Genomic DNA, 26150 nt, shown 5'->3' on the forward strand with positions numbered 1-26150 from the left:
AACTTGCTCCTAGCAGGACATATAAAAATTCGTAAAAAAGAAAACAAAAATAAGATAACCATCTTACCAATCAGAGACAATATTTCGATATATATCCTTCTAGTCTTTTTTCTGTTTCATAAATATATATACTTGTTTTTTAAATAAATCTATAATATCATATAACCTATTATGCAACCTATTTCCAAATATATTTCTAAAATATATTCGTTACAAAAGCTGATATAGTATATTGTTGTACGGTCATATCTATCTTATTAGCACACTTGTTGGAATTTAAGTTGTCACTAATTTTTTTGGTTACTATAACCCTATAACTAGCATCCTTGTAAGTAAATATCAGTACACATTGCTGACTCCTTAGGATAAGTTCTTATAAGTGGATTTTCTAGGTCAAAGGAATGTACATGTTTGAAGCAAAATACATATTATCAAAATGTCCTCCAGAAAGCAATGCTACTTCCCCATCAGTCACTAAAGGGAATAATATATATTTTTTAGAGAGGATAATCAAGCAAGTCAAACACAGTAATAAAACTATGGTCAACATTTCATCCAAAAAAAAAATACACACACACACACACACACACACACACACACACACAGATATACTGTTTTGTAAGATAGTAGACTATGACATCCCAAAGAAATTAAAATTGGTTTCAACTCAAGTTACTGTCTCTGTCAAACTGTGCACAGTTCTACTGCCAAAAAGCTAAACTTGAGAAGACAGTAAGAAAGCAGCAATTTAGTATTAGGACTGTATGTCTGGGGAAGGCTGTTCAGTAGACAAAGCTTCTGCTCCCCAATGAAGCCTTCCCCAACTACTCTAATCCCATGCTGATCCTGTCCTTCTGGAAACTCTAATTTCATTTACAGTTAATGCCAACATCTGTACTTAACTTTTCTGTTTTATGGATTTAAGTCCTGTTTTCCCAACATGACGGAAACCCTCTTGGAAAATACACCTTGCCATTTACATTTTTCTGTATCCCTTAGTGTTTTACATACACAGATGAGTTATTCCTTCAAAACCTCTTCCTGGGAAGCCAAATTATAAAAGGCCTGTGCTTACTTTGATTGTGCAGAGAAGTTAGCAGCAGCAAAAACAGCAGCTTCAACTTCTACGTTATCATGTGAATCCAGACTCTGACGAATACTATGATGAGCATTCTTCCTCTCAGGAATTATTGATGCCAGACTTCCCAACATCCTGCACAAATAGAGAAACCCAAGAAGAATGGAAATACAATAAGCTCAAGGTCAGAAAAGGAAGAAACAGGCAAAGCTAAATTACCAAAACTAAAGTTTACAGGTCATTACATAAATCTCAGGTTAATAAAGTATCAATTTTAGAAATCAAGCAGTGACTCAAATTCTAAACACTTTTCCATACTTCAATATGTCAGAAAAACTAACATGGCTTATTTCACACAAGCAAAACTTTTAAAAATCGCCTTGAAGTACATGCCAAGTACCAAAAAGAGCCCAGAAAAAGAAACTTTTAAATTATTAAAGCATCAAAATATCAATTTTCCAATGTTGTATAAAGAAGTCCATTTTAGCAAAGCATTAAGAGTTCAATACTTTTGTTATTAAGCAGATCCGCAAAGTAAAAAGTAAGACTTCCCAGTATTTTTTTCAACATCAGTGATTACTTGTATCATGATTTTCAAATCTCTCCTCAATATCAAGAGAAGAGAGGAGAATGCCCCCTGGGGCTCATATCAGAACTGAGGAAGGAAGAGTTTAGGAAAGTGAGTTTCAAACAATCCAAAATTATGCATATAATTTCATAGATGATAGACCTAAAATGAGGATATTGGTTCAAGCTGGATATAAGGCTTACAAAATGAAATTCTAACAAGACTTAAAAAAAAAATTTTTTTAATGCCAAGAAAGAAAAGGAAAGGCTGAAGAAACTAAGATGGTTATATCTGGCATTCTCCAAGGAGTCCAGATATAAATTATCATATACAAAAACAAGCACATAACCAAGGATGAATACAGAAAACTGACATGAAACAGTAGAACAAGGTCAGGAAGGTAAAAGTTCAAAATAAGCTGAGGCTAAGCCACATTCACCTTAGAGTTATCAGATCAGAACATCCACCCACAAAGAGAAATATTTCAAACGTAAGTTACCAAAACAGTATCATAGATGGTTAGCTGCAAGGCATTTACAGATTAGGATGGTTACCATATTTTCTCATTGACTGTTAGTAGAAAAAATAAAAATAAATTCTTAATATTCAAAATGATAAAAGTAAATATATTGCCTTTTGGGGATATATAATCACAACTCAAACAATCTTGTGGTGACTCATTAGCATAACAGAGTATACCGGAGTGTGATGGCTCTTGCTACAGGATCATTACTATGAATCACAGAGAAAATCCTCTTCACAAATTCATCCACATTTAGAATCTTCTCCAAATGCTTCTCACTTTGTTGAGTAACTTTAAGAACACATAGCCTCAGGAAATTGTTTCTATGAAAAACCACAGATAAAATAAATTAGATCACTTTATAAAGTAATATTTAATTAGGAATCAAAGCAACACTAATGATACTAATAAATTTTAGCAATAGGCCAATGTTTTTCAATCTTAATATTCTCTGTCTTACCACTGAAAGAGTTAAAGTCTGTACAGTCATCCTGTGATATCCATGGTGGGGAGGGGGACTGGTTCCAGACCACCTCCTTCCATACCAAAACCCTTGGAGACTCGAATCCCTTATACAAAATGGCATAGTATTTGCACATCCTCCCACACACTTTCAAATCACCTCTAGATTATTTACAATACCTAATACAATATAAATGCTGTATAAATAAATGTAAATACAATGTAAATAGTTGCCAATGTGTGGCAAACTCAAGTTTTGCTTTTTGGAACTTTCTGGAATTTTTTTTCCAAATATTTTTGACCCATGGTTGGTAGACCCCATGGATGCAGAACGCTTAGTTGCAGAGGGCCAACTGTACATGAGATGCGTACTAAGCATAAGCAGTTAGCAAAGCCTGCAGTCCTGCTGCAAGGCACCAAAACAGTAATAACATTAAGAGAAGCCCTGGACCCAAACTCAATCTCCTCAGTCATATTATAATCAAGGAGATGGTCATCTTCCTCTCAAGCTAATTCTACAACATCGTTTCTCCAAGTCTGATTTGGTATGTGTATAAGCACATGAATGCATGGAGAAGGGTGGAAAGAAGTGGGAGAGGGAATGGCAGAGAGAAAAAAGTAGGTGTATATTCAGTGCTTGCTTACATGTTTCAGGCACTTCACAGTGACCCATAATCTCATGTAACATGTAATCTCATGTTATAAAATAAACTGTTAAATCAGAAACTTCTCCAAACTATCTGCACAAAGCCACAGATATTTCCGAAATATACAATAATATATTAAGGTTGTCTTAATTTTGAATTATCCTGTCCCCAAAGAAATAAGTACTCTCTGACTTATATCCTTCACTTTTGCTTAAAATGCCATTAAATTTCACACCAAAATTTGTTGCAAATTGCCATGTGCATCCATTAAAATGGTAATGAACCATGTGGAAGTCCTAAAAGGCAAAAAGAATACAGACCACAATATAAAACAAAGAAATATGAACAATGTGCTTTAGGACACCAAGGCCTTAAAAAGACTTACCCAACTCTGAAAACATCAGCTAACTTTAGGAAAGCAGAATTGATGAGAATGGGGAATGGATACTTCTGAAAGAGCCTGGGAAAGCGGACAACTGCTTCACACTGTTCACCAAGTTTGCCAGATCTTAGACCTATGAAGAGCATAAAAAGGGAAGAACAGATTACAAATTTGTGGCTACAATAAGGCAAAAATAGCAAATATCAACACAGTATTACAGAGTAAAATTATTTACACAGTAAAGTAATAATCATTCTTAACAATTAAGTAAAGTACAATTGTAACTCATTACCTTTTCAAAAATAAAAATGGTATATGAAATAGTAATTTGGTAAAGTGTCACTTTTAGATATAGAATAATGAAAAAGAAACTATTTTTTAAAAAAGATTGAGTTGATAAAATATTTGGGGCCATAAGTAAACCTCAACAAATTTAAAAGGACTGAAATCATACTATGTGTGTTCTCTGACCATAATGGAATTAAATTAAAAATCAGTAAGAGAAAAATATCTAAAAATTCCCAAATATTTGGAAATTAAGCAACACACTTATAAATAATCAATAAGATGAATCACTGAAAGAAGTGAAAGAAGAAATCAGAAGGGAAATTTAAAAAAAGAAAAGAAAAAAAGAAACTCAATCCCTAATTTGCACCATATACAAAAATTAACTCAAAATGAACCATAGACCTAAATGTAAGAGCTAAAATTATAAATTATATAGAAGAAAATACAGAGGAAATCTTTATAAGCTTAGGTTAAGCAAATAATTCTTACATAAAACAAAAAAAGTGGAGTTTTTAGATTAAAAAATCATAAAATTAAAAAGTGATAAGTTAAACTCTATCAAAATTAAAAACTTCTGCTCTTCGGCTTCCCTCGTGGCCCTAGTGGCACAGTGGTTAAGAATCCGCCTGCCAATGCAGGGGACATGGGTTCGAGCCCTGGTCCGTGAAGATCCCACATGCTGCGGAGCAACTAAGCCCGTGCGTCACAACTACTGAGCCTGAGCTCTAGAGCCCGCAAACCACAACTACTGGGTCCACGTGCCACAACTACTACAGCCTGCGTACCTAGAGCCCATGCTCCACAAGAGAAGCCACTGCAATGAGAAGCCCGCGCACCACAATGAACAGTAGCCCCCACTTGCTGCAACTAGAGAAAGCCCGTGTGCAGCAACGAAGACCCAATGCAGCCAAAAATAAATAAATAAATAAATTTATTAAAACAAAAAAACTTCTCTTCAAAATATACTGTTAAGAGAATAAAAAAACAAGCCACATACTGGAAGAAAATATTTATAGAACATGTATCTGATAAAGGACTTCATCCATAGTTCTTATATCTCAATAAAAAGAAAACTTAATTTTTTAAAACGGGCAAGATTTGAAGAGAAATTTCACTAAAGAGGAAATAAGGATGGCAAACATAAGCACATGAACAGATGCTCATCACTGTTAGTCATCCGTGAAATGTAAATTAAAAACCACAGTAAGACACCACTACACATCCACTAGAATGGCAGAAAAGACTGACAATACCAAGTGCTAAGAGGATATGGAGCGGGCTTCCCTGGTGGTGCAGTGGTTGAGAATCTGCCTGCTAATGCAGGGGACACGGGTTCGAGTCCTGGTCTGGGAAGATCCCACATGCCGCGGAGCAACTAGGCCCGTGAGCCACAACTACTGAGCCTGCGCGTCTGGAGCCTGTGCTCCGCAACAAGAGAGGCCACGATAGTGAGAGGCCCACGCACCGCGATGAAGAGTGGCCCCCGCTTGCCACAACTGGAGAAAGCCCTCGCGCAGAAACGAAGACCCAACGCAGCCAAAAATAAATTAATTAATTAATTTTTTTTTTTTTTAAAAAAAAGAAGAACCTCTGCTTTAAAAAAAAAAAAAAAGGATATGGAGCAACTAAAACTCTCATACATTGCTGGTGGGAATGCAAAACTATACAGTTCTTTGGAAAACAGTTTGGTCATTTCTTATAAAGATAAATATACACTTATTATACACTCAACAATCTTACTTCCAAATACTTACCTAAGTGAATTGAAAACATCTGTCCATACAAAGATCTGTATGCAAATGTTCACAGCAGCTTAATTCGTAATAGCCCCAAACTGGAAACAACCCAACCCAGTCTATCAACTGGTGAATAAATAAACAAACTGTGGTCCATACAATGGACTCATACTCAGCAATAAAAAGAAACCGATTACTGATACAACAACATGGGTGGATCTCAAAATCATTATGCTAAGTGAAAGAAGTCAGTCCCAAAAGACTACTGTATATGACATTCTGGAAAAGGCAAAACTATGGGAATAGAAAGCAGAACGTGGTTGCCAGAGGCTAAAGAAAGAGAACTGACCACAAAGGGGCACAGGGCAAGTTCTGGGGGTGAAAGAATTGTTCTAGGTAGTGGTTTCATGACTGCATACATTTGGTGGATTTTATTATATGCAAATTATACCTCAATGAAATCTGATTTTTTTTCCCCCACGCCACACACAGCTTGTGCAATCTTAGTTCCCCAAACAGGGGTTGAACCTGGGCCCACGGCAGTGAAAGCACTGGGTCCTAACCACTGGACCGTCAGGGAATTCCCTCAATGAATCTGGTTTTTTTAAAAATCCAACAAATAAAAGGAGTTAATGTTCAATCCTTTAAAAAATTCATTAAGAATGAGTATCTTGATATGGAATTAATAGTATCACCTCTAAATATTTTTCTTTTCGTATTTTGCCATTTACAAAATGCTGATTATATCTGCACAAGAATAAGCGCCCTAGAACATCTCTGTTCAGTAAAGTTTGTTCACTGTTAAAAAATGACAAAGGAAATGTCTGAGGTGTAAAACAAGGAATGTCGCTTGCCATTCAGTTCTACAAAGATTAAGTCGCTGACCTACAGCACACCCTGAAAGGAATTTAGGACAAAGAACAAGATGAGGCACCCTGTGCTTTAGGGAAAACAGGCAAAACAGGCCCTTAGATAGTTATATTTCAGGAAAAAAAAATTTTTATGAACCCAGATTCTTGCATCTTCCCACACTTAGAAAAGCACTAAAATCATTAACTGAGATATCTGTTCCTTAGACTGGCAGCTAAGGTTCCTTAGCAGCAACCTTCTACCGAGACATATGCTGGATTGCACATACTCCTCAGCCAAAATCACATGTATACTGACCTCTCCATCTACCTCTTTGGAGCAGTTCCTCAGAGCTATCTGGAAGGCTGTCTCCAGGGCTATAGTCCTCAGTAAGACACTGAATAAAACTCAACTCACAGCTCTTATATTGTGCGGTTTTCCCCCAGTTGACAGAGGGCTCTTTACTGGTTGCCACTTTGTTCCAATACATAAGACAACCACAAAGTAAATCTGCACATGCAATTTCTACAACTTACTAATGAGTTAAGTTCTATAGGTGCACTCATGTTAGTTATTTGGTACTTGGAAAATATTTCCTCATAGGAAAAAAAATAGCACTATCAGTATTCATAGTACTCCATAATCTAATAACCACTTATAATAAAAGTTCCTCTGGGAAAATTAATTCAAAATTAACTCTAATTTCTAATTGAGATATTTAGAACATATCCCTTCTTTGTCTGCTCCCTTCTCCCTACACCCCTCACCCACCAACTTCCATACACACAAGAACTGCCACTAGAAGCTCCAGGAGTCTTCTTCCCACTAAATGCACAGAACCAACAGAGACACTGCAGGTTACTGGCAATGGCTCCTGTATCCTTGAAAAAGGGGTCAAGGGACACACAGATAGGGCAGTGAAGGACACAAGGGAAGGGGAGAAAAAGAAAGGCAAGTCCGAAGATGGAGGTGTGAGAACAGAGAAGAGATGTGTGCTTATGTACATGTGCTGGGGGAAGGGAATGTTGGGAGAACCCACAGTCATTAGACTTGTTTCCTTCTCTTCTCTCCCTCAAGAGTTGAGTGATACAAAGGATAGTAAAGTTCTGTTTGTAATAAATTAACCTTGGTTGGGATGAAAAAGGTAAAGTAGGAAGTGGTCTACATACAGGGAGTCTCCTCAACAGAATATGATCCGCTTTACCTTCCCTTTAAAAACAGAACCACAGACCAAATCATTTATTTAAACATGCTGATTTAAAATGTACCAAAGATAATTTTGCATCTGGTCAAAGAAAGGTTTTGATTTCTCTAGTGTGGTCAAATTTTATTTCTTTAAGATAAAGTAGACCCTCATTCCTATAACAGAGCCATCAGGGTACATGAGCTAAAGAATAGTAAATGTCTCGCTTATTTTCTGATATGAGTTTTATGAGAGAGGAAATGAGAAGCTAGGCTGGCTCAGAAGGTCAGAAGCTAGGGTGCAAGAGAAGAGAGAAGTGCATTAAGGCCTGCGATGCAGCAACAATCCTAGGCTGGGGCAGTATGGTACCCAGCTTGCTTGCTCTAGGCCAATTCCAACTCCAGTATAAGCCAAGCACCTGAAAATAGCAGCTCAGCACAAGCAGATCTTATTCTTAGAGGGGTTTAAGAGGTTATTCACTTTACTTCTGTTGCTAGCTACAACAAATCTGAGGGAAAATACCCTGATCAGAAGACCAATGATCATAAGAATGCCACCGTAAGACCCACTGTGGAAGGATGTGATTGCTGTTTCTACATTTTACTTTTTATTCTCCCACCAAAGAAACAGAAATCTCTTCCTTTTCAGTGCCTGGAGTTAAACAGTGCTCAACTTACTTGCAACATGCAGGTGGACTAGGAAGAACTAAAATAAGTTGTCCGTAAATCGCTTATTCAGTCAAAATCCATTTGGCAGCAATGAAATTCATTATTCTAAACGTATTTCTCACTTAAAATGTGCAGAACATTTTGCTACGCTAGTGGTTTATCAGCTCTGGTTCTGCATCAGAAACACTTGGGAAATTTTTCAAAAATGTCTATGCTAGGGTTCCTCTCCTACCTACCAAATCTCTACAGTGGAGGCCCAGGCATCTATTTAGCTGTTTTGAGAAGGTAGGCGAGTAGATCCTCAAGCTATCCTCTGCCATTTAATCTTATTTGACTGAAAACTAGTAGGCTGCTGAATCTGGCCCTCAGAGTAATTTTATGATACAATGTTTTCAAAGGTTTTGAATTCATTGTCAAATCTTAAAAATGAAATGAGATTCCACATAAAACCCAGGATTTCTGGGGTTTTGGGGTTTTTTTGAAAATTTAAAGATCTGAAATGTCACTAAAGAAGGTGAGAGAATCCTGACTAAAGAAACATTGTAGTATTGCAGGTCTGTGTTGAAGGCCAGTTTGGGTTTGTGTCATTTCTGGTAATAGCCACATACCAAGTTGTATGACTTTCTCCAGCGATTTTTGGCTGCCTTTGGGCACACATGACTAAAATAGAACCTTGGATGAGAATTTAAAGTACTGGTAAGAAACTTAATGAAATTAATGAAATGAGGGACCATAAAATCTAAGCTGGATAAAGAAGTAAAAACACAAAGGGATTGAGAGGTAAGGGAAGTAGAGAGGTGAGTATACTGAGGTCTGAATGAAAATAAAGAATGATTAAAATAGCAGTTAATCATGATGATGATGATGTTGCATATTACGTGCTTATTCTGTGCCAGATACTCTAGTAAGCATTTTACATGTATTAAGCTCTCACTATACTCACAGAAGTTAGGCATTATTCAATAATTCCCATTTTAAAGATGAGGACACAGGTAAAGAATAGTTAAGCGACTAGCCTAAGAAACAACGGCTAATAAATGGCAGAGATGGAATTCAAATCCTGGCAATCTGGTCCTAATTATTACGCTAAAATGCATTTCTAGCAAGCAACTAGAGGACAGAGGTTAAGATTAAAGAAGAGATATTTGAATGGGATTTCAGAGTGGTATAATTCTGAGGGATGACAAATTCCAAGGAATTGAAGAGAAATAACATAAATTATGGTAAACTTGGGATTTGTGATACATCAATCAAGTTTTCAAAATAGCATACATTTCTAGGTAGCATGTATCAGTCAGAGTTCTTAGCTGCAAGCAACAGAAGCTAACTCTGACTGATTAGGCAGGAAATGAGTTTTTATTGAGTGTTTATTAAAGTAATAAGCAGTTTCAAGGCAAAACTCCTAAGAACACCTAACTCCACACTGCCAAACTGATTAGATGAGGTAAACTATTGTTGCTGGGAAGCACCAGATGCTAGAATTAGCTCTCCTATCATCTAGGAATGTAGTAGCCATTGCTGCTACTACTGTACACTATGGACACTGCAGCCACTGCTGCTGCCAGGGAAACTGCAAGTACTCTTCAACTCTGCCTTCTTGCATCTCTAAACGAAATCACAGAGCCTGGAGGAGGTTGGTCTGATTGGCAGAGCCTAGTTCACATCCTGTGCTTTTTTTTTTGGCTGCACCGCTTGTGGGGATCTTAGTTCCCCAACCAGGGATTGAACCTGGGCCCTCGGCAGTGCGGGCGTGGAGTCCTAACCACTGGACAGCCAGGGAATCCTCTCCTGCGCTCTTTAAAGGGAAACTAGGAAAGTGAGCTTTTGCTTCCACCTTGATGAGACAGTGCTTGTGGTGTGGGCCATTCCTCAAGCATAGAATGTTCACAAGATGCTAATTGACCACCAATATGACTAATATCCACTACAAAGAACACTGCTAATACACACTACTATGCAAGCACATTTTAGGAGAATTTGTTGTATACATTTGCTTTAGCTAAAGGGTGAGAATGATTCAAAATGGAACCATAATACCCTAACATCTTAAACCATAACATTTTAAAGTCTATTCATTAAAAATGAGATGGGGAGGGGAGAAATACAAACACAAGTATGCACCACACATTACACCAAGGCAATCTCACAACCCACAGCTTAGTAAACTGATCACGGTAACATCTCAGTAAATTATATTTAAAAAGCAAGAATAAAAACAACTAATAGGATAGTCAATTCAACTGATGATGTATTAATAATAAAGCATCCTTCCCCCAAACTTTAGAATCTGTAAATATACATGGTGAGAATGTATGCAATATTGTGCAATATGCACAAAGAATACTGATTTAGAATCATAAACAAATTATTTTTATGAATACCAACTTTTAGGAATATTTAATAACTTACTTTGTAAGTTACAAGATAATAGCTTTTAGCCATATGTAAAAATGAGTCTATGGATTTCAGTAAGAACTAAAGAAGGGCCTTGGATTTTTGGATCAGTTCATAGTCCATCAAGGGAAACAATCAGTCCTTTATAATGCTGGTTTTTATGTGGCTTTGAGTTAAGAGTCTGACCTTAATTCTACATGATCTTACAGGTCCACTTCTCAATACTGCCACACTAAGTTTGGTCTGGTAGTACAGATTCTCAAGAGAAAGAATTTGATTGACTCAGTGTGGGTCACATGTCCACTTCTTTTTTTTTTTTTAAATTATTGATTTTCTTTTATCTCTTTTAAATTTTATTTATTTATTTATGGCTGTGTTGGGTCTTCGTTTCTGTGCCAGGTCTTTCTCCAGTTGTGGCAAGTGGGGGCCACTCTTCATCGCAGTGCGCGGGCCTCTCACTACCGCGGCCTCTCTCGTTGCGGAGCACAGGCTCCAGACGCGCAGGCTCAGCAATTGTGGCTCACGGGCCCAGCCGCTCCGCGGCATGTGGGATCTTCCGGGACCAGGGCTCGAACCCGTGTCCCCTGCATTGGCAGGCGGATTCTTAACCACTGCGCCACCAGGGAAGCCCACATGTCCTCTTCTGAATCACTTATGGCCTGGAATTAGTCACTTGGTACAAACTTGGCTGCAGAGACCTCCCTCTTTAGTAGGGGATATGGGGATACTCACAGGGCCTATTTGTTTATCATAATACCAACTACATCTGTGCCAATATGGACAGAGTAAAAGCGACCTGTGGTCTCTTCCACAGTCTGAGAATTCAGATGTTTTGGAACATAGGTGAAGTGACAGCATCTAGGGGAAAACAGATAGCTGTCCTGATTTACATCAATTTTCTATTTCATAATTAACTTTTTCATTGAACATACCATCAAGTTTTCCATGCAACATTAAGTTCACCAACACCTCAGACAGCAACTCCACCCCCTACATTTCCTCCCTTCTCACTGCCCAGGTGCAAGAAAGGGAAACCACTCTCTTCCCCATTGCTCTTTGATCTCATCCCCCCCGCAAGGCCAACCTTACAGAAAGCAGATAGGCTGAGTGATGTCATTTAAGGTAGACTCTCCTTTTCACCCAGGGTGAAGGAGATCTTGCATAAGTTTTCCTAAATCACTGGGACAACTTCTCATCAGCTGACTTAAAAATCTTCAGACTGACAGTGTAGAAGTTACATTAGTGAAAGTTACACTGAGTAAATTATGGGAGATATGTCCTTTGTAATATCTATATTATAGAAATGATTATGAAATGTGTCAGATATACATAAGTTATACTTGATTTGACACTTAACTCTGCTCTGTCTTCACAGCTCAGGCAGCATGGTTATCAGCTTAAAACTTTAAAAAAGGGAAGGCAAAAAGACCTCTACATAGGAGCTAAAGTGACCTTCAAAAATGTAAACCAATCCACGTCAGTCCTCTGCTTAAAAACTTTCAATGTCTTACCAATGCACTTTGCATAAATCCAAACTTCTTGTCCTAACAAGGCCATATTTGATCTAGCTCTGTCTGCCTCATGTGAGCTTCTTAAAGCTGTTTTGTTCACTAATATAGCCCCAAGTCTGAGTGCCTAACACAGTGTAGGTGATCAGTAAATATTTGTTGAATGACTTAATGGCTATTATATGAATGATGATTTTCCTGTGTTACTAACTACATCCTAAATGAACAGAGTTAAGTCAGCTTTAAAAGAGCATCCATTTATTCCTAGAGAGATCAGAAACAAGATGCTTACTGCCATGCTTGCTCAAAATGCTCAGAACAAAGTGCAATGGTTATAAACATATAACAGGTTATAAATGACAGCATTTCCCAAGTGTATTTCTTGACACTAGTGCTACAGATATTTCTTTATAATGGAGTTCAAGTATCACATCTGTATATCTAACTGCCTACCCAACATCTCCATCTGGATGTCTAAGAGACATCTCAAATTTAACAGTCTCAAACTGATCTGATTTTCATCCACTCAGTAAATGGCAATACATACTTCCAGTAGCTCAGACCAAAAACCTCTGAGTTTCTCCTGACCACTTAACTCTCACATTCTCATCCAGTTCATTAGCTACTCTTGTTGGCTCTACCTTCAAAATATATACAGAATCTCAGCACTTCACACAGCCTCACTGTAACCACCCTGGCCCAAGCCACTGTTCTCTTTTCCCTGGATTGTTATTGATACAATTGCCCCCTCACTACAGTAGTCCCTCAGTATCTGTGGAGCATCCATGCATTCAAGTAACCCCACATCAAATTCTACCTGTAAAATACTCACCCAAGGCACTGCTGGGAGGATTTAACACCATCACTTAGTATCTAGGACAGACACATGGTTTACACTCAATAGCCACCTATATATTTCTTACAGATCTGAAATATTCCTATTTCAATTTTTAAGAAGCAAAAATTGTGTTATATTTTTTCTAACTACAACTGCAAGTTTTTCGGAATTAAACAATTCTAGATTTCTCATTTCTTCAAAGTCCCATCCCAATTCTGTTCCACACCACTGCTCTACTGTCATTATGGGATGAGTCCACCTGGACCACAGTGGTAGAAAATGTCTTTACAGAATTAGTAGGAATATTAGATATCCAGACCTGCAACTCTTAAGAGGGTAATAAGGAAGGAAATATCAGAATGGGGAGGAAAAGATTATGTAGTGCATAAAAAACACATTTAATGTTATGACTTTATATTTTAGAGGGAAAAGTCCCCATAGATTTGTTGAGAAATCAAAGCTCAACATCATTTTCTTGGCTGATGGACCTGCACTAAAGATACTGTGACTCAACCAAAGGAATATCTCATTGGAGTGCTGTGGCATTTTTATGTTGACCAAAAGGAGTTAAAAGCTTTTTAAAAAAGTCTGAGAAACTCTTATCTAGACGAACCCGCTGTAAATGTTTACAGGTTAAAAAACAAACAAAATAAAGAGTCCCCAAAAAGTATAAGATAGTGTCCAAGTCGGAGAGCTGGGAAGTGGCTCAAAGTGGACTTTAAGAAAAATCCTTCTAACCTCTAGTTCTTAATATATTACACATTGGTTGTAGTTAATTAAAACTTAACTGTATAGCAGGTGACAAAATGGTTCCCCCATTCAATAAAAATCATTTAAGTACACTGAAAACAAAGGTTTCATTTTAATACTTGAGTTCTTTACTGACAAGTATTTGCCCTTGCCTCCCACATCCATATCTAAGAAAGAAGGCAAATCTCTTTTGCATTTAATAAAGGCTTCTTTTGCATACCATTATATCACAATATTTACAACAATCTTGCTAGCTCAACGGTACTTTACCCACTTTGCACAGAAAAAAAACCAAGGTTAGGTTAACTTAGGTGACCTGTCCATGATCATAAAATGAACGATATGAGAATTCAACTCAGTCTATCCAAAGCTCCTACTACTACACCAAGCTCCCACCACTCCAACTCCCGTAAGGAAATAGAACTCGTGGAATCCATCTGCAGAGAATGAGCAGGGACTCTGATTTTCAGATGGTCTTGGCCCTATTTTTAACCTGCCTAATAACCGGCAGGTAAGAGTTACAGAAATCAAATGAATCGTTGTAAGTCGGTACAAGATTATCATTCAGCACTCTTGGTGAAGACCTGGTCTCAACTTAACATACTGAAAAATAATTTCACAATTTCAATTTATCATTTTTAGAAACTGCTTGGAAAATCGGGAGACTGTGCCCTCAAGTGGTCAAAACGGCCCCACTCGCTACTTTTTCACCTGTACGAGGCCAATCTAGCAACGCTGCAATTTCCCGGCAATCTCGCAAAGCGGCAAAAGCCCCGGACTCACCAAAAGCACTGGCGCCAGCGCCCGCGCCCGCCCCCGCCCAGGGAAGATAGGCGCATGCGCCTTCCCGGCTTCTCCCGAGGCTACCACCGCCTGGGGGCGCCACTTCCCCCCACATGCGTTTCACCCGCTCAGCCCGCTCTTTCGAATACCTTTGTCTAATTCCATAAGGGCAGAGTTAGCATCCAGCTCCTGTTCGCCATAGCCGGCATCTGCCAGAAAAGACTTCGTTGAGTTTGACGCCATGACCCGAATAGTTACTCGACTAGCCTATTCAGAAACATAGCAAACTCTGCCCCAGCACCGCCATCTTCTTCCACCACCTTCTCGCGGAGTTTTCCTCCGCGCTCTGTCAAGCCGTGTTACGCATGCGCCCTGGTCTCCCCGCCGTTCGCCAGCGCCTCTGCGGCCCCCCCGCGCAGGCGCTCAGGGAGCTCAGGAACTCTAGGTTCCCGCGGCTGGGAGAAAAGGAGGCGGGGATTCGAAGGGGGAAGTGACTCGGACGCGCCCGGACGCCGCGGCGGGAGCCAATCAGAGGGCGTGACGTCAGTTTGGCGGGGAGTTTGGTGGCCGGGGCTTACGGTGGCGGGAGTTGGAGGCAATAACTAGTCGTGTTCTAAGGGACGCCACATAAGATTTCTGCTGAATCTGGGGGCATTTCCACGGCTTCTCCCTCAGTTGAAAGTTTTCCTCCGGCCCAGATGCTCTTCAATTCGGTACTCCGCCAGCCCCAGTTTGGCGTCCCGAGAAATGGTGAGTAACGGCCCTAACCGCTGCCTGTTGCCGGCGGGATTCACCTCCCCCCGAACAACACCTCGGACCAACGCCGACTCCAGTTCTGTTTCCCAGCCGCCGAGTTCTCCCACAGCCAGAGTGAGTTCGTGTTAGCGAAGAGTACTGAAGAAAGCTGCACTTTCGTGCTCTCGAGACACTTTTAGTCGTAATCGGGATTTTTTCAATTGTAGTGTAGGCTGACGGAGGGAGGGACGCTGAGTTAACTGGCCTCCATTACGGCTATGTCTGTTTTGCACATTAACTGGAAAACGCGTTCATTGGAGTATGTGTGGTTTTCTCAACAGCTATGTGAGATCGTCAAGACTCGTATTCATTGATTAATTCATTCATTTGTTGTGGAACCTTAGTGAGCCCTACTCTTTGCTATATATACCAGTGACTATGACCCGCTGTTAAGGAACTCAGTCAAGCAGAGAAGACAGAACATCTGCTTCTAGCATGGTCAGAATTTTTTCCTCCTGATTAATACATGGGCATAAAAACTCGTAGTTATAGAGCGAAAAATGCCCATAAGCACATTTCCCAGAAATGACCATTATTAATAGACTGAAGTATTTTATTCCAAGTGTTCTTCAATGCCAGAGGTAATAAGTATTGTTATTTACAGAAATGGGATAAAAATGTTTTGTTTCTTTAACGGTAAAACTTGGAAATACTTCCATGTTAGTGCATAGATATCTGATTTATTCTCTCCAGTTCTTGAAGTTCCTTAGGTTAAAACATTGGCAATAAGAATTTTGAGCTTAGGTTTGGGTGTCATCAACCTGAAACTTTCTGGTAAGTTTCTGATAAGGGAATTATTACCCAGACTAAGCTTGGCTGCAAATGGAATCTCATTCATTTAAAGATGGACTAGGTCTTTCCGCTTGAAGCCATGTGGAAAACAGGAAGAAAATAACGTGAGAAGTGAACTTTTTGAATTTAAGGCATAGGTCTAGGAGAAGGATATTGAGAAGGAGACTGGGGAGTAGTTCCTCCACTTCCTGCCTCCAATCTAAAACCCTACCATCCTTACCTCTTAGACAGGCTTTAAATTATACTCTAAATGCTTCTCTTTCTGTCTCTCCTGTGACCTTGCTTAAGATACTTCTCTATCCTCTGTCATGAGTGTCAGTACAGCATGGTAGTTATGATCTCTGTCTTTGGAGTTAAACTTCCTGAGGTTTAATTCCACCTCCACTCCGTACTGAATCTGTGTGACTTGGAGCAAGCTGTGTAGCCTTTATTTTGTAACAGATTTTCTCCGAATTCTACATTCTGTCTGTCTACTTCCCTTTTCTCTCTAATTCACAAATACTTATCAGGGAGGGGTAAATTTTCCCCTCTACCCCTCTTGAGTATTTATGGCTGCACTAATATTAAAATTGACACAAGACAGATTAGCAAGAGAAAAACAAATTTTAATTCATGTACATGGAGGTCTCATAGAAATGGGACTAAGAAATGGCCAAAGCAAGGCAGCTTTTATACTTTTCAGACAAAAAAAAAAAACAACAACAATGTACTTGTGAGGAATTGACAGGACAAAGAAACTTAGATTTGGGATGCTTACTAAGTGAAGAATCTAAACAGAGTTTGGGCTTCAGGTAGTAAAATAAAAGAAGTAACAAGGTTTGTTTACACAGGCTTCTTGGCTCTGAATTCCCTATCTCTGACGGATTGGGGTGTCCTTCTACCTCCAGCTGCAAGGAGTGCACCTTTCATAAGAGATTTATTTCCTGCTTTTCAGGGAGACAGGGAGGTCAGAGTTTCCTTCTTGCGTCAGCTGCTTCTCAAGCAACTTCAATGCAAAATAATCAATATGCCATTGTGGCATGTTTTGAGACAGCCCACCCTGAGCCCCCAAATACTCATGCGTTGTTATGTGTTAGGCACTGAAATTCATTCATTGTTATATATAATGCACTGAACTTTATAGGACCATCTTCTTCTTTCCCCTTCCATGAGGGTGTTCCATCCTAGGCCCCTTTTCTATTTCTACCTACTCCCATGGGTGATCATAGCTGTAACCAGGGTTTCTTCTACTACTACCTGCAACCTTCCATTCCCTATACTTTACATCCATTCCTGTAAGAGTTGTATGAGCATCTTCATCCAGATGGTCAGTCCTGTAAGCATCTCAAACTCAAATACCCAAAACCGAACTCACTTTTTCCCCAAACCTGCTATATTTATATTACCTATTTGAGGAAATGGTCTCATTATTTTAAACTGGTCTTCACAGTCAGAAACCTGAGAGTCAATCAGAATTCCTCCATTTTCCTCAAGATACACATTCAGAGAAGTCCCCTTAAAATCTCTAATCCTTCCTCCTCGGTATCCCCACTGATTTTGCCTCTTCACCATATCTTGGATCTGTCCTATGCTTACCATTCTATTTCCCTAGGTTGGGCCATAATATGTTCTTGTCTGAACTGTAACAAGTCTCCCAAATAGCCTCTTAGTTTCCCTCTTTCCAGTTTATCCTCCACATTGCTGCCAATGATCTTTCTGAAATGGAAACTGATTACTCTTCTGTGTATTTTTAAATTGGTATCTGAAAGTTTTTATCATAAGTTTAAACAGATGCAAAGGATGTCGTCTCTGGCCATATAGTGAGTGATGATCTTTTTAAATAAAAATGCTACTGCTACATCAGTCTTTAAAATGTATCTAATAGACTGTAAATACTGTAGTGATTTAATAATCACATCAATCATTTTTTAAAAGTATGGACTAATTCTAACTGCTAGATATTCTACATAGTTGTTTTTTCCCCTTGAGCTTATTACCACTTTATTTCTCCCACAGAATTTATCTTAATGTGATTTGATTTTAAGCTTGAAAAGTCATTTTATTGATCACGCTATCTTATTTCTCTGTGTAAAAAAAATATGTTTAAATTGATGTTTTCTGTGATCATAAAGCTCTAAGTGTTAAAAGTTTCTTCTGGGTTGACTTATCATTACTATTTTTAGTATGTCATTGATCAAAACAATATGGATTACTAATTTCAATAAATAATTAAACAAAATAAAAATTTATTGAAAGTCTATGTTTTAAAGAGATGGATTTGGGTGTTTATGATGCCTTTATTAAAGGAGTTATCCAGTTGTCTCACTGGGATCCCAGGAGTTTTTGTACCTTGAGTCAACGCAAGGTATAAGATTGGGTCATGGAAATGCCTTTCTTTTGAAAAGTGGAAGAAAGGTAGTGATGAAGAGGGGGAAAAGCTTCGACCTCGACAGTGTAAACAGGTCAGTTTTAGAAATACATATATATATGGAAGTTGAGTATCTGGAAATTAGTTCTCCGACAGCTCTCATTCTCCTTGAAAAATCTGCATGTAACCCCAGGGGCTTAAGTTGTGCGTTGAAGAAATAATAGACTTTTCCAAATGAGTGTTGTGAGGGAAAGCATTACAAGCTCATGTTGGAAACAGAATAGAACAATAAGGATCCAAAAGTAGCTTACGGGGCTTGTCCATGAAGTGTGTGTTGTCACAGTCACAGAGGTGGAGGGGTAAATAGGGACCAGTTACTAAGCCACATTAGGCCATTTGTTGGTGTTTGGATATAGTTTGTAGGCAATGAGACAGAGTTGAGGGGTCACTGTTTAATTGTAAAGAATTTAGGTCTCCAGAGCTTATCATCTTCAGTTCCACTTAAATTGTTCAAGATTCCTTTTGAATTCATGAGTTGTGATCATTAGTTTTTGGTTTTGTTTTTTTTTAATCCCAAACTACAAGTGTATGTTTATATAACTTTAGAATAGAGGCTTTTGTTTTAAAATTCATTCTGTAGATGGATATTTGTGAACTCGACCACATAACTAATTATTGTATTCATATTCCTCTTTTAGTGGTCTTTAATGGCTTGTTTACAATCGTATCTGGCCTTAAGGTAATACCCCCAGGAATATGACTAAATCTGGATTGAATTTATTTGCCTCGTTTGCATTTCTTCAGGTTATTTCTATGAACATGCAAAACCAGATTTGTCTGAGGTTTTATCAGGCTAAGATGTCTTCTCCAAATGGTATTTTTTTATGAAAAGTGAGAATTGAAAGTACCCTAAAGTATGATAGAGTTTGTTAATTATTTAGACAGCTCTCTAGATTGTAACTTCATTGTTTCCTCCCATGCTTACTAAACATTTGGTTCTCAGTAACTATATATTGAATGAATGTTTCTTTTATATATTTAAAATATGTTGACCCACATATCAAAATGATAAAACAAATCAAGATGGTTTACTATTTTTTTTTAATTTATTTATTTATTTATTTTTAGCTGTGTTGGGTCTTCGTTTCTGTGCGAGGGCTTTCTCTAGTTGCGGCGAGCGGGGGCCACTCTTCATTGCGGTGCGCGGGCCTCTCACTATCGTGGCCTCTCTTGTTGCGGAGCACAGGCTCTAGACGCGCAGGCTCAGTAGTTGTGGCTCACGGGCCTAGTTGCTCCGCGGCATATGGGATCTTCCCAGACCAGGGCTCGAACCCGTGTCCCCTGCCTTAGCAGGCAGATTCTCAACCACTGCGCCACCAGGGAAGCCCCCAGATGGTTTACTGTTTTAGGACCATAGTACACATCAGCTTTCTGACCCAAGCGGAATAAACTTTCCCTCCACCCTGAATTTCTTCCTATCTCGTATACTAGGGGCTACAGTAGGCACATTGACATACCTTATTTCCTTTAACTCTCTGACCATTGGCTTATGTGTGATGTTGCTGGTAACTTGAGTTTGCAGTAATGATTTAAAAACTCTGAAAACATAAAATTTTAATTGACGAGAATGGCAGTTTTAGTGGTTGTGGTAGTCTTTGTGGTTGTGTTTTGTGATTGTCACCAAAGGGTGGGGGAAGGGGTAAGATCTTTTCTAATGTGCAAAGGCCACTTGTTTCTTGCAGTCTTAAATGTATTAGCAAGAGTCTCCATTTAAGAGGATAAGCCCAAAGCTGTATCTCACCAGAAGCTGAGATTGCTCTTTCATTTTTTCCTTAGGACCCCTTAGGAAAATACCTGAAACTGTGTTCTGGAGGGCCATGGATAATGAGTGGATCTATACTTAAGTATATAAAGTTTTTAGAAATGAATTTATAACCTCTGCATTTGTTAAAAGTACTGAAATGTGATATATTGGAACTCTATAAGGAATTTTGTCTTACCTTAGGATGGTCTTCACAATACCCTCTACAGTCCCTTCTTACTGGTTATCAGTGCAACTATAATGATGAGCACACTTCTTATGGAGAAACAGGAGCCCCAGTTCCTCCTTTTGGATGCACCTTCTCTTCCGGTAAGGGAATTACTGTATAAGCTAGGTTTGGTCAGAAATGATCTATTTCACTCTTCAGAGGGAAAATGTCTTGGGGTGTCTCCCTTTCAAGAAAAAGTAAGTTAGATAGATGATAGAGTTTTTCTAATAACTGTTCTCCCCTGATTTATGAAATAGACTTTTCTTAATCTCTGCATAATTACATATTTCTGCTAAGGGATAAGATTCTTATAGCACCATTTTTTGTTTGTTTGTTTGTTTTTTTAACTGATATCAGGAAAGGGTTGCAAAGGTTCAGCCATCATGAAAACTTTTGCCCCTTTTGACCTGATTGAATCTGTCTCTTTCTACAATGCATTGGGGAACATATTAACAGAAATAGAGTACTTGTCCCTGCTGTTAAAAGTTTAAGAAAGGAAAAGTAAAAAATTGTGAAAAGGGAATATAAAATTAGTAGGTTCAGCCTGCTGGTGGCCTGTATCGTATGCTTTTATTTGCCATGCCTATATCATATGCTTTTATTTGCTATTGGGCAGTACCACTTTTGTTTTGTTTAATTACCATGCTTGATTCAGCCCTTCTTTAAATAAGAGATTATTTGACGATTGGTGTTTTTGAGTCACTTACTGAATTAGGTATTACGGCAAATTTTAAGCCATCTTTAATTCAGAAAAACCTCTCTACCATAGCAGATGCTATTTGGGTAGGATCATCTTACCTCTTTTCAAATAGATTGTAGCTATTCAGTTAATTTATATTATGTTGTTTATATAGATTTAAACTCAGCTTTAAATTTTTTTGTTACTCTTTATATATTTTATTCTTTATTTCTTATTTAGCTCCCAATATGGAGCATATACTAGCAGTTGCCAATGAAGAAGGCTTCGTTAGGTTATATAACACAGAATCACAAACCAGTAGAAAGAAGTGCGTCAAAGGTAAGTCGGGGTCTAAAATATTTGTTTGAACATTTTTAATTCATAAAGCCTCAAGGAAGTTGCTATTTGAATAAATTCTCAGTGATACTCACTTCTGATTAAGCCTGTTTAGGGGCCAGGCTGAAAGTAAATGGTGGACTGCCTTTCTGTCAATAACTGTTAACGGCAGCAAAGCCTTTACTGAAAGTTAAGAAAAATACATTTTAAGATTAAAAACAGTTTTTCTTTTAAAAAAGTAAAATTTGTTATATTATACTTAATGTGGGAAAATGTTGCTGTAAATATTTATATTGAACAAACATCTTCTATACATAAGGCAAAGTTCTACTGACCTTAGGAAGGTAATAATCTGGAACTAGTAAGTCAAGTGTTTGAGATAACTAAAGTAAAACAAAGGCTATAGATGATGTAGAGGAAATACAAAGAAAACACCACAGGTGTCACAAAGAGCTCTTACGTATCAAAGAAGGTGAGGAAAATTTTTCATGAAGGATGGGACATTTGAGGCAGACTGTGGTATTTAGACCCGTGGAGGTGGAATAGGACACTATTCCAGGTGGAGGGAAAAGCATTAGTAAAGGCCTAGAGATAGGAAACCATAGGATATAATGAGCATATAGGGAGCGCTCCAGTTTGGTTGGAATAGGATATACAGAGAACAGTAAGAGATACGGCCAAAGCGAGCAGAATTTAGCATGTCAAACCAAAGTACTTTAAACTCCATTCAGAGAGCATGATGAAGATTTTTGAGAATGTTTCATAAAGATTCCATTTTAGAGAATATATACCCTCATGGAAAACAATCTGATATCAAACAGTAGTTTTATGGGGTAATGAAGGGAATGTGCTATGTGTGCGAGTCCACAGATTCTCTTTGGCCCATGGACCTTAGTGTGCTGACCACTGATCTTTTCACTACAGCTTTCAAGGCACTTCAACTGCTATTGGTATGGCTACCACAAGACATAGTTTAGACAGTTCACATTCACCATTTTCTTTGTTTAGAATGGATGGCTCACTGGAATGCTGTCTTTGACCTGGCCTGGGTCCCTGGTGAACTTAAGCTTGTAAGTGACTTTCATTTTATTGGGATCTGGGTAAACACTGGTAAAGGGTTGCTTAATTAAACTGTGAAACCTTATTTTTGAAAGGTTACAGCAGCAGGTGATCAAACAGCCAAATTTTGGGATGTAAAAGCTGGTGAGCTGATTGGAACATGCAAAGGTCATCAGTGCAGCCTCAAGTCAGTTGCCTTTTCTAAGTTTGAGAAAGGTAGGTATATGCTTACCCTCTTTCATCTCCTTAACCTCTTTCATGGTGAAGTAATAGTAAGCTGTAATTGTTTCCACCCTTTCCCCTGTCAAAGTTGCTCCTTTACCTGCGTAGATGATCGAGATTCTTAATATGACTTGGAAACCTCAATGAAATTAAGTTGGATTTTAGTCCCATTCTAATGGGTATTATCTCCAGCTTGTCCCTGAAAGTCAAGTGTCTTCAGATAATTTTTTTCTATAATCTTGCAGATAAGGTAAAAATTCACAAATAGCCACAATCCCTCTGTTCAACTTTGAGTGGCCTTTGAGGTCAAAGCCTGTACCGGACACTGATTAACTCCATTTGTAAAATAGTTACTTTAACTCTACTTGTAAAATTTAAATGGAGTATGAGGCTGGGTGGGAGACCTGATAAACTGGACATGATTCTTTACCTAAAAAATTTACCACATAATTACTTTAAATGGCCCAGTTCCCTGGTATGTTTTCAACTGTTATTTACTCACAATTAATCTTTCTATATTAACTATTATAATGGAGAAGGGAGAAGGAAGATTTAAAGACGGCTATAATACAGACCAGTACTGTAGTAGCCAGGGAAAAACTTAGCAGGGGTATCTGAATGAGCTCTTCATTTCTGTTTTTTTGTTCTCTTTTCTCCTTCCTCCATTTGTTTCTCACTAAATAAGAGTGAGACAACAAACATTCATCTCAAAGAAGTGGCTGATCAATCTGATTTTAATCTCAGAATAATAGAAATAAACAGTATAGTTTCCTTTATCATTAAAAAATATTCTATTTTTAAAAGGAATGTTTTTGTTTATTCACCTGAGCACTCAGGAGTACTAAACTGAGTTGCTGAGCTGGTTTGGACTTTAAAAAAAGGTCAGTTGGTTGCTGTTGAGACTGGAACCTTGAAGAGGAAATACATGACACAGTTTTTATCTCTGCATAACTTTTCATTAACACATCTATTGTATAAAGTTAGGTATGCTTGTGTTCTAGTTTACTACACCCCTGTGTCAGAGTTCATTGTAAGTTTATAAAAATAATTTAAAGTCATGAAAATGTACTTAAAGAAAATTTGTTTATTTAAAGGGTAATAGAAAAGGGAAACACCATATCTTTCGGTCCCTTTGCTTAATTTTTAAAACTCTGTGCATTGAATCTATGCCAGTGTGGTCTAGTAGAAAAAGTGGTAACCTTTATCATGGCTCCCAGTAGTTCACAGGTGCCCTAGTGTGATTAGTCTGGTTGGACACTGCTCCCAAGTCCTCATAGTTTGGTTGCTAAAACACAGATTTTAGCCCCTACACCCTCAGCCAAGTGTTCTTGTGCAAGGCATACTTTTACAACCATACATAGAAGCCCTGTGTTTTGTTCTGCTTTCTGCCTTTAAATTCTTGGGCAAAGTCATTTTTATCTCCCAGGACCTTCATTTCCAAATTCATAAAAACATTGTAAGCATAAAAATGAAGTGAGATGTGAATGCACACACACACACCAAAACAAACAAACACAAAACTGAGGAGCATATAAATGCTTAGTGGGTTGGTTTTTTTGGGGTTTGTTTTTTGGTTTTTGGGGGGGTTTTTTTGTAGGTAACATGGTAGGAAAGATCATGATCCAGTTCTTTCAGCCCTACATGGGCAGGATACAAAAAATCCTAAAGGACATAGTTATACTAGTGGAATTTGCCTTCCCTAAGTATCTACCACCTGAAAACATGGAAAATGTTTTCATCTCTAATTGTCAGTTACTCACAGATGTGTGTTTTGTGTGATTAAAATGGGTGTTAGAACTTCTAGTGGGTAATTAAAAATAATTATAAGTGTTTTTCTATTTCCCCTCCTACAAACTTATCTTCAAATTTGCACCTTCTTTCTCATTCTTCATTCTCCAGTTTAAGGCCAATCCTTCTTCCTAGGGCACTGATTCTCAACCCTGACTCATTAGTCACCTAGGGAGGTGTTTTGTTTTGTTTTGTTTTTATTGAAATATAGTTGATTTACAACATTGTGTTAATTTCTGCTGTATAGCAAAGTGACTCAGTTATACACATTGGGGAGGTTTTTTAAAATACCAATTAAGTGTGAATCTCTAGGAGGTGGGCCAGGCATCTATTTTGTTAAAATTCCTCAAGGGATTCCAGTGTGCAGCTAAGGTTAAGAAACATTCTTGATCCTCCCCAAGACCTTATGCTATCACTTACATCCCCACAGCTCCTCTGTCTTCAAGCTTTCCTTCTCTTGGCTCTTTCTCCATAGGAAAAACTCAAGCATATCTGTGGCCTGTCCAGAAAGAAACATCTTAACCTTGTATTCTCCTTCAGCTATCATCCTTTCTTATTTCCTATCTCTTCTAAGTTTCTTAAGAGTAATCAAAACCTGGTTAAATGTCCTCATCTCAGTTTGGTTCAATCCATTCCATCTCTCTTCCTGAAATCACCCTGCCTTCTACTTGTTCAATATTTGACACTTCTGGCAAGTTATTTTAAAATTCATGAAAATTGTTTTCTTCCTTGGAATCTGTGATACCACTCCCTCTGGTTATCAGTATTTCTGTTTATTCCTTCATAATTGCTTTTGTGAACTCCACTTCTTTACCTAACTTGAAGTGTTGACATGGCCCAGGATTTGGTATTTGGCCATCTTTTCCTTTCAGTCTGTACCTTCTCCCTGGACAGTTTCATCTATTCCAATTTTGTTTTGTTTTTTGCTCCGCTTATATTGAACCAGATTGTATTTCCAGCTTTCACTTTTCCTACAAGCACTTCAAGTTCAGCATACCTAAAACTGAACTCATGATTTCCCCCAGCAGCACCATCTTTCCCCTGTCCTCTGAAATCATTTCTCTTCAGCCTGAAGAACGTCCCTTAACATTTCTTGCAGTTCGAGTCTGGTTGTAATTAATCCCCTTTGTTTTCCTTTATATGAAAATTTCTTTATTTCATCTTCATTATTAAAGGATATTTTTGTTGGATATAAAATCCAGGTTGACAGGGTTTTTCCTTTCATTACTTGAAGGTGTTGTTCCACTGTCTTACATGGTTTCTGTTGAGAACTCTGTGGTCATTCGAATCATTTCCCTGTATGTAATATGTTGTTTTTCCTGACTGCCTTCGGGATTTTCTGTCTTGGTTTTCAGCAGTTTGACTGTGATGTGTCTAGGCATGGTTCCCTTCAAAGTTATCCTGTTTGAGGCTTGCTGAGCTTTTTGAATTTGTAAATTTACAAA

General features: G+C 38.2%; 2 protein-coding genes across 4 annotated transcripts in view; one reads left to right on the top strand and one right to left on the bottom strand.

Annotated features, from left to right (window-relative positions):
* INTS7 (integrator complex subunit 7) overlaps positions 1 to 14993 on the bottom strand; it is an 88282-nt gene extending 73289 nt beyond the window's left edge. The window contains exons 1-4 of one of the 3 annotated variants that reach the window (XM_061185569.1): positions 14807 to 14993; positions 3664 to 3793; positions 2346 to 2492; positions 1076 to 1213 (exon numbers count right to left, since the gene is read on the bottom strand). In XM_061185569.1, the coding sequence (XP_061041552.1) occupies positions 1076 to 1213; positions 2346 to 2492; positions 3664 to 3793; positions 14807 to 14900 (509 nt within the window). In that variant the 5' untranslated portion in view covers positions 14901 to 14993. Of the gene's footprint in view, positions 1 to 1075; positions 1214 to 2279; positions 2493 to 3663; positions 3794 to 14657; positions 14686 to 14806 lie in introns of those variants that run through there. The other 2 variants (XM_061185572.1, XM_061185571.1) reach the window with 2 other exon arrangements.
* Positions 14994 to 15355: 362 nt separating this feature from the next.
* Positions 15356 to 26150, top strand: part of DTL (denticleless E3 ubiquitin protein ligase homolog) — a 37334-nt gene continuing 26539 nt past the window's right edge. The window contains exons 1-5 of the mRNA XM_061185573.1: positions 15356 to 15407; positions 20597 to 20722; positions 21541 to 21639; positions 22645 to 22706; positions 22791 to 22911. Of these exons, the coding sequence (XP_061041556.1) occupies positions 15356 to 15407; positions 20597 to 20722; positions 21541 to 21639; positions 22645 to 22706; positions 22791 to 22911 (460 nt within the window). The remainder of the gene's footprint in view (positions 15408 to 20596; positions 20723 to 21540; positions 21640 to 22644; positions 22707 to 22790; positions 22912 to 26150) is intronic.

This window comes from Eubalaena glacialis, chromosome 3 (assembly GCF_028564815.1).
Source record: "Eubalaena glacialis isolate mEubGla1 chromosome 3, mEubGla1.1.hap2.+ XY, whole genome shotgun sequence".
Classification (NCBI taxonomy): domain Eukaryota; kingdom Metazoa; phylum Chordata; class Mammalia; order Artiodactyla; family Balaenidae; genus Eubalaena; species Eubalaena glacialis.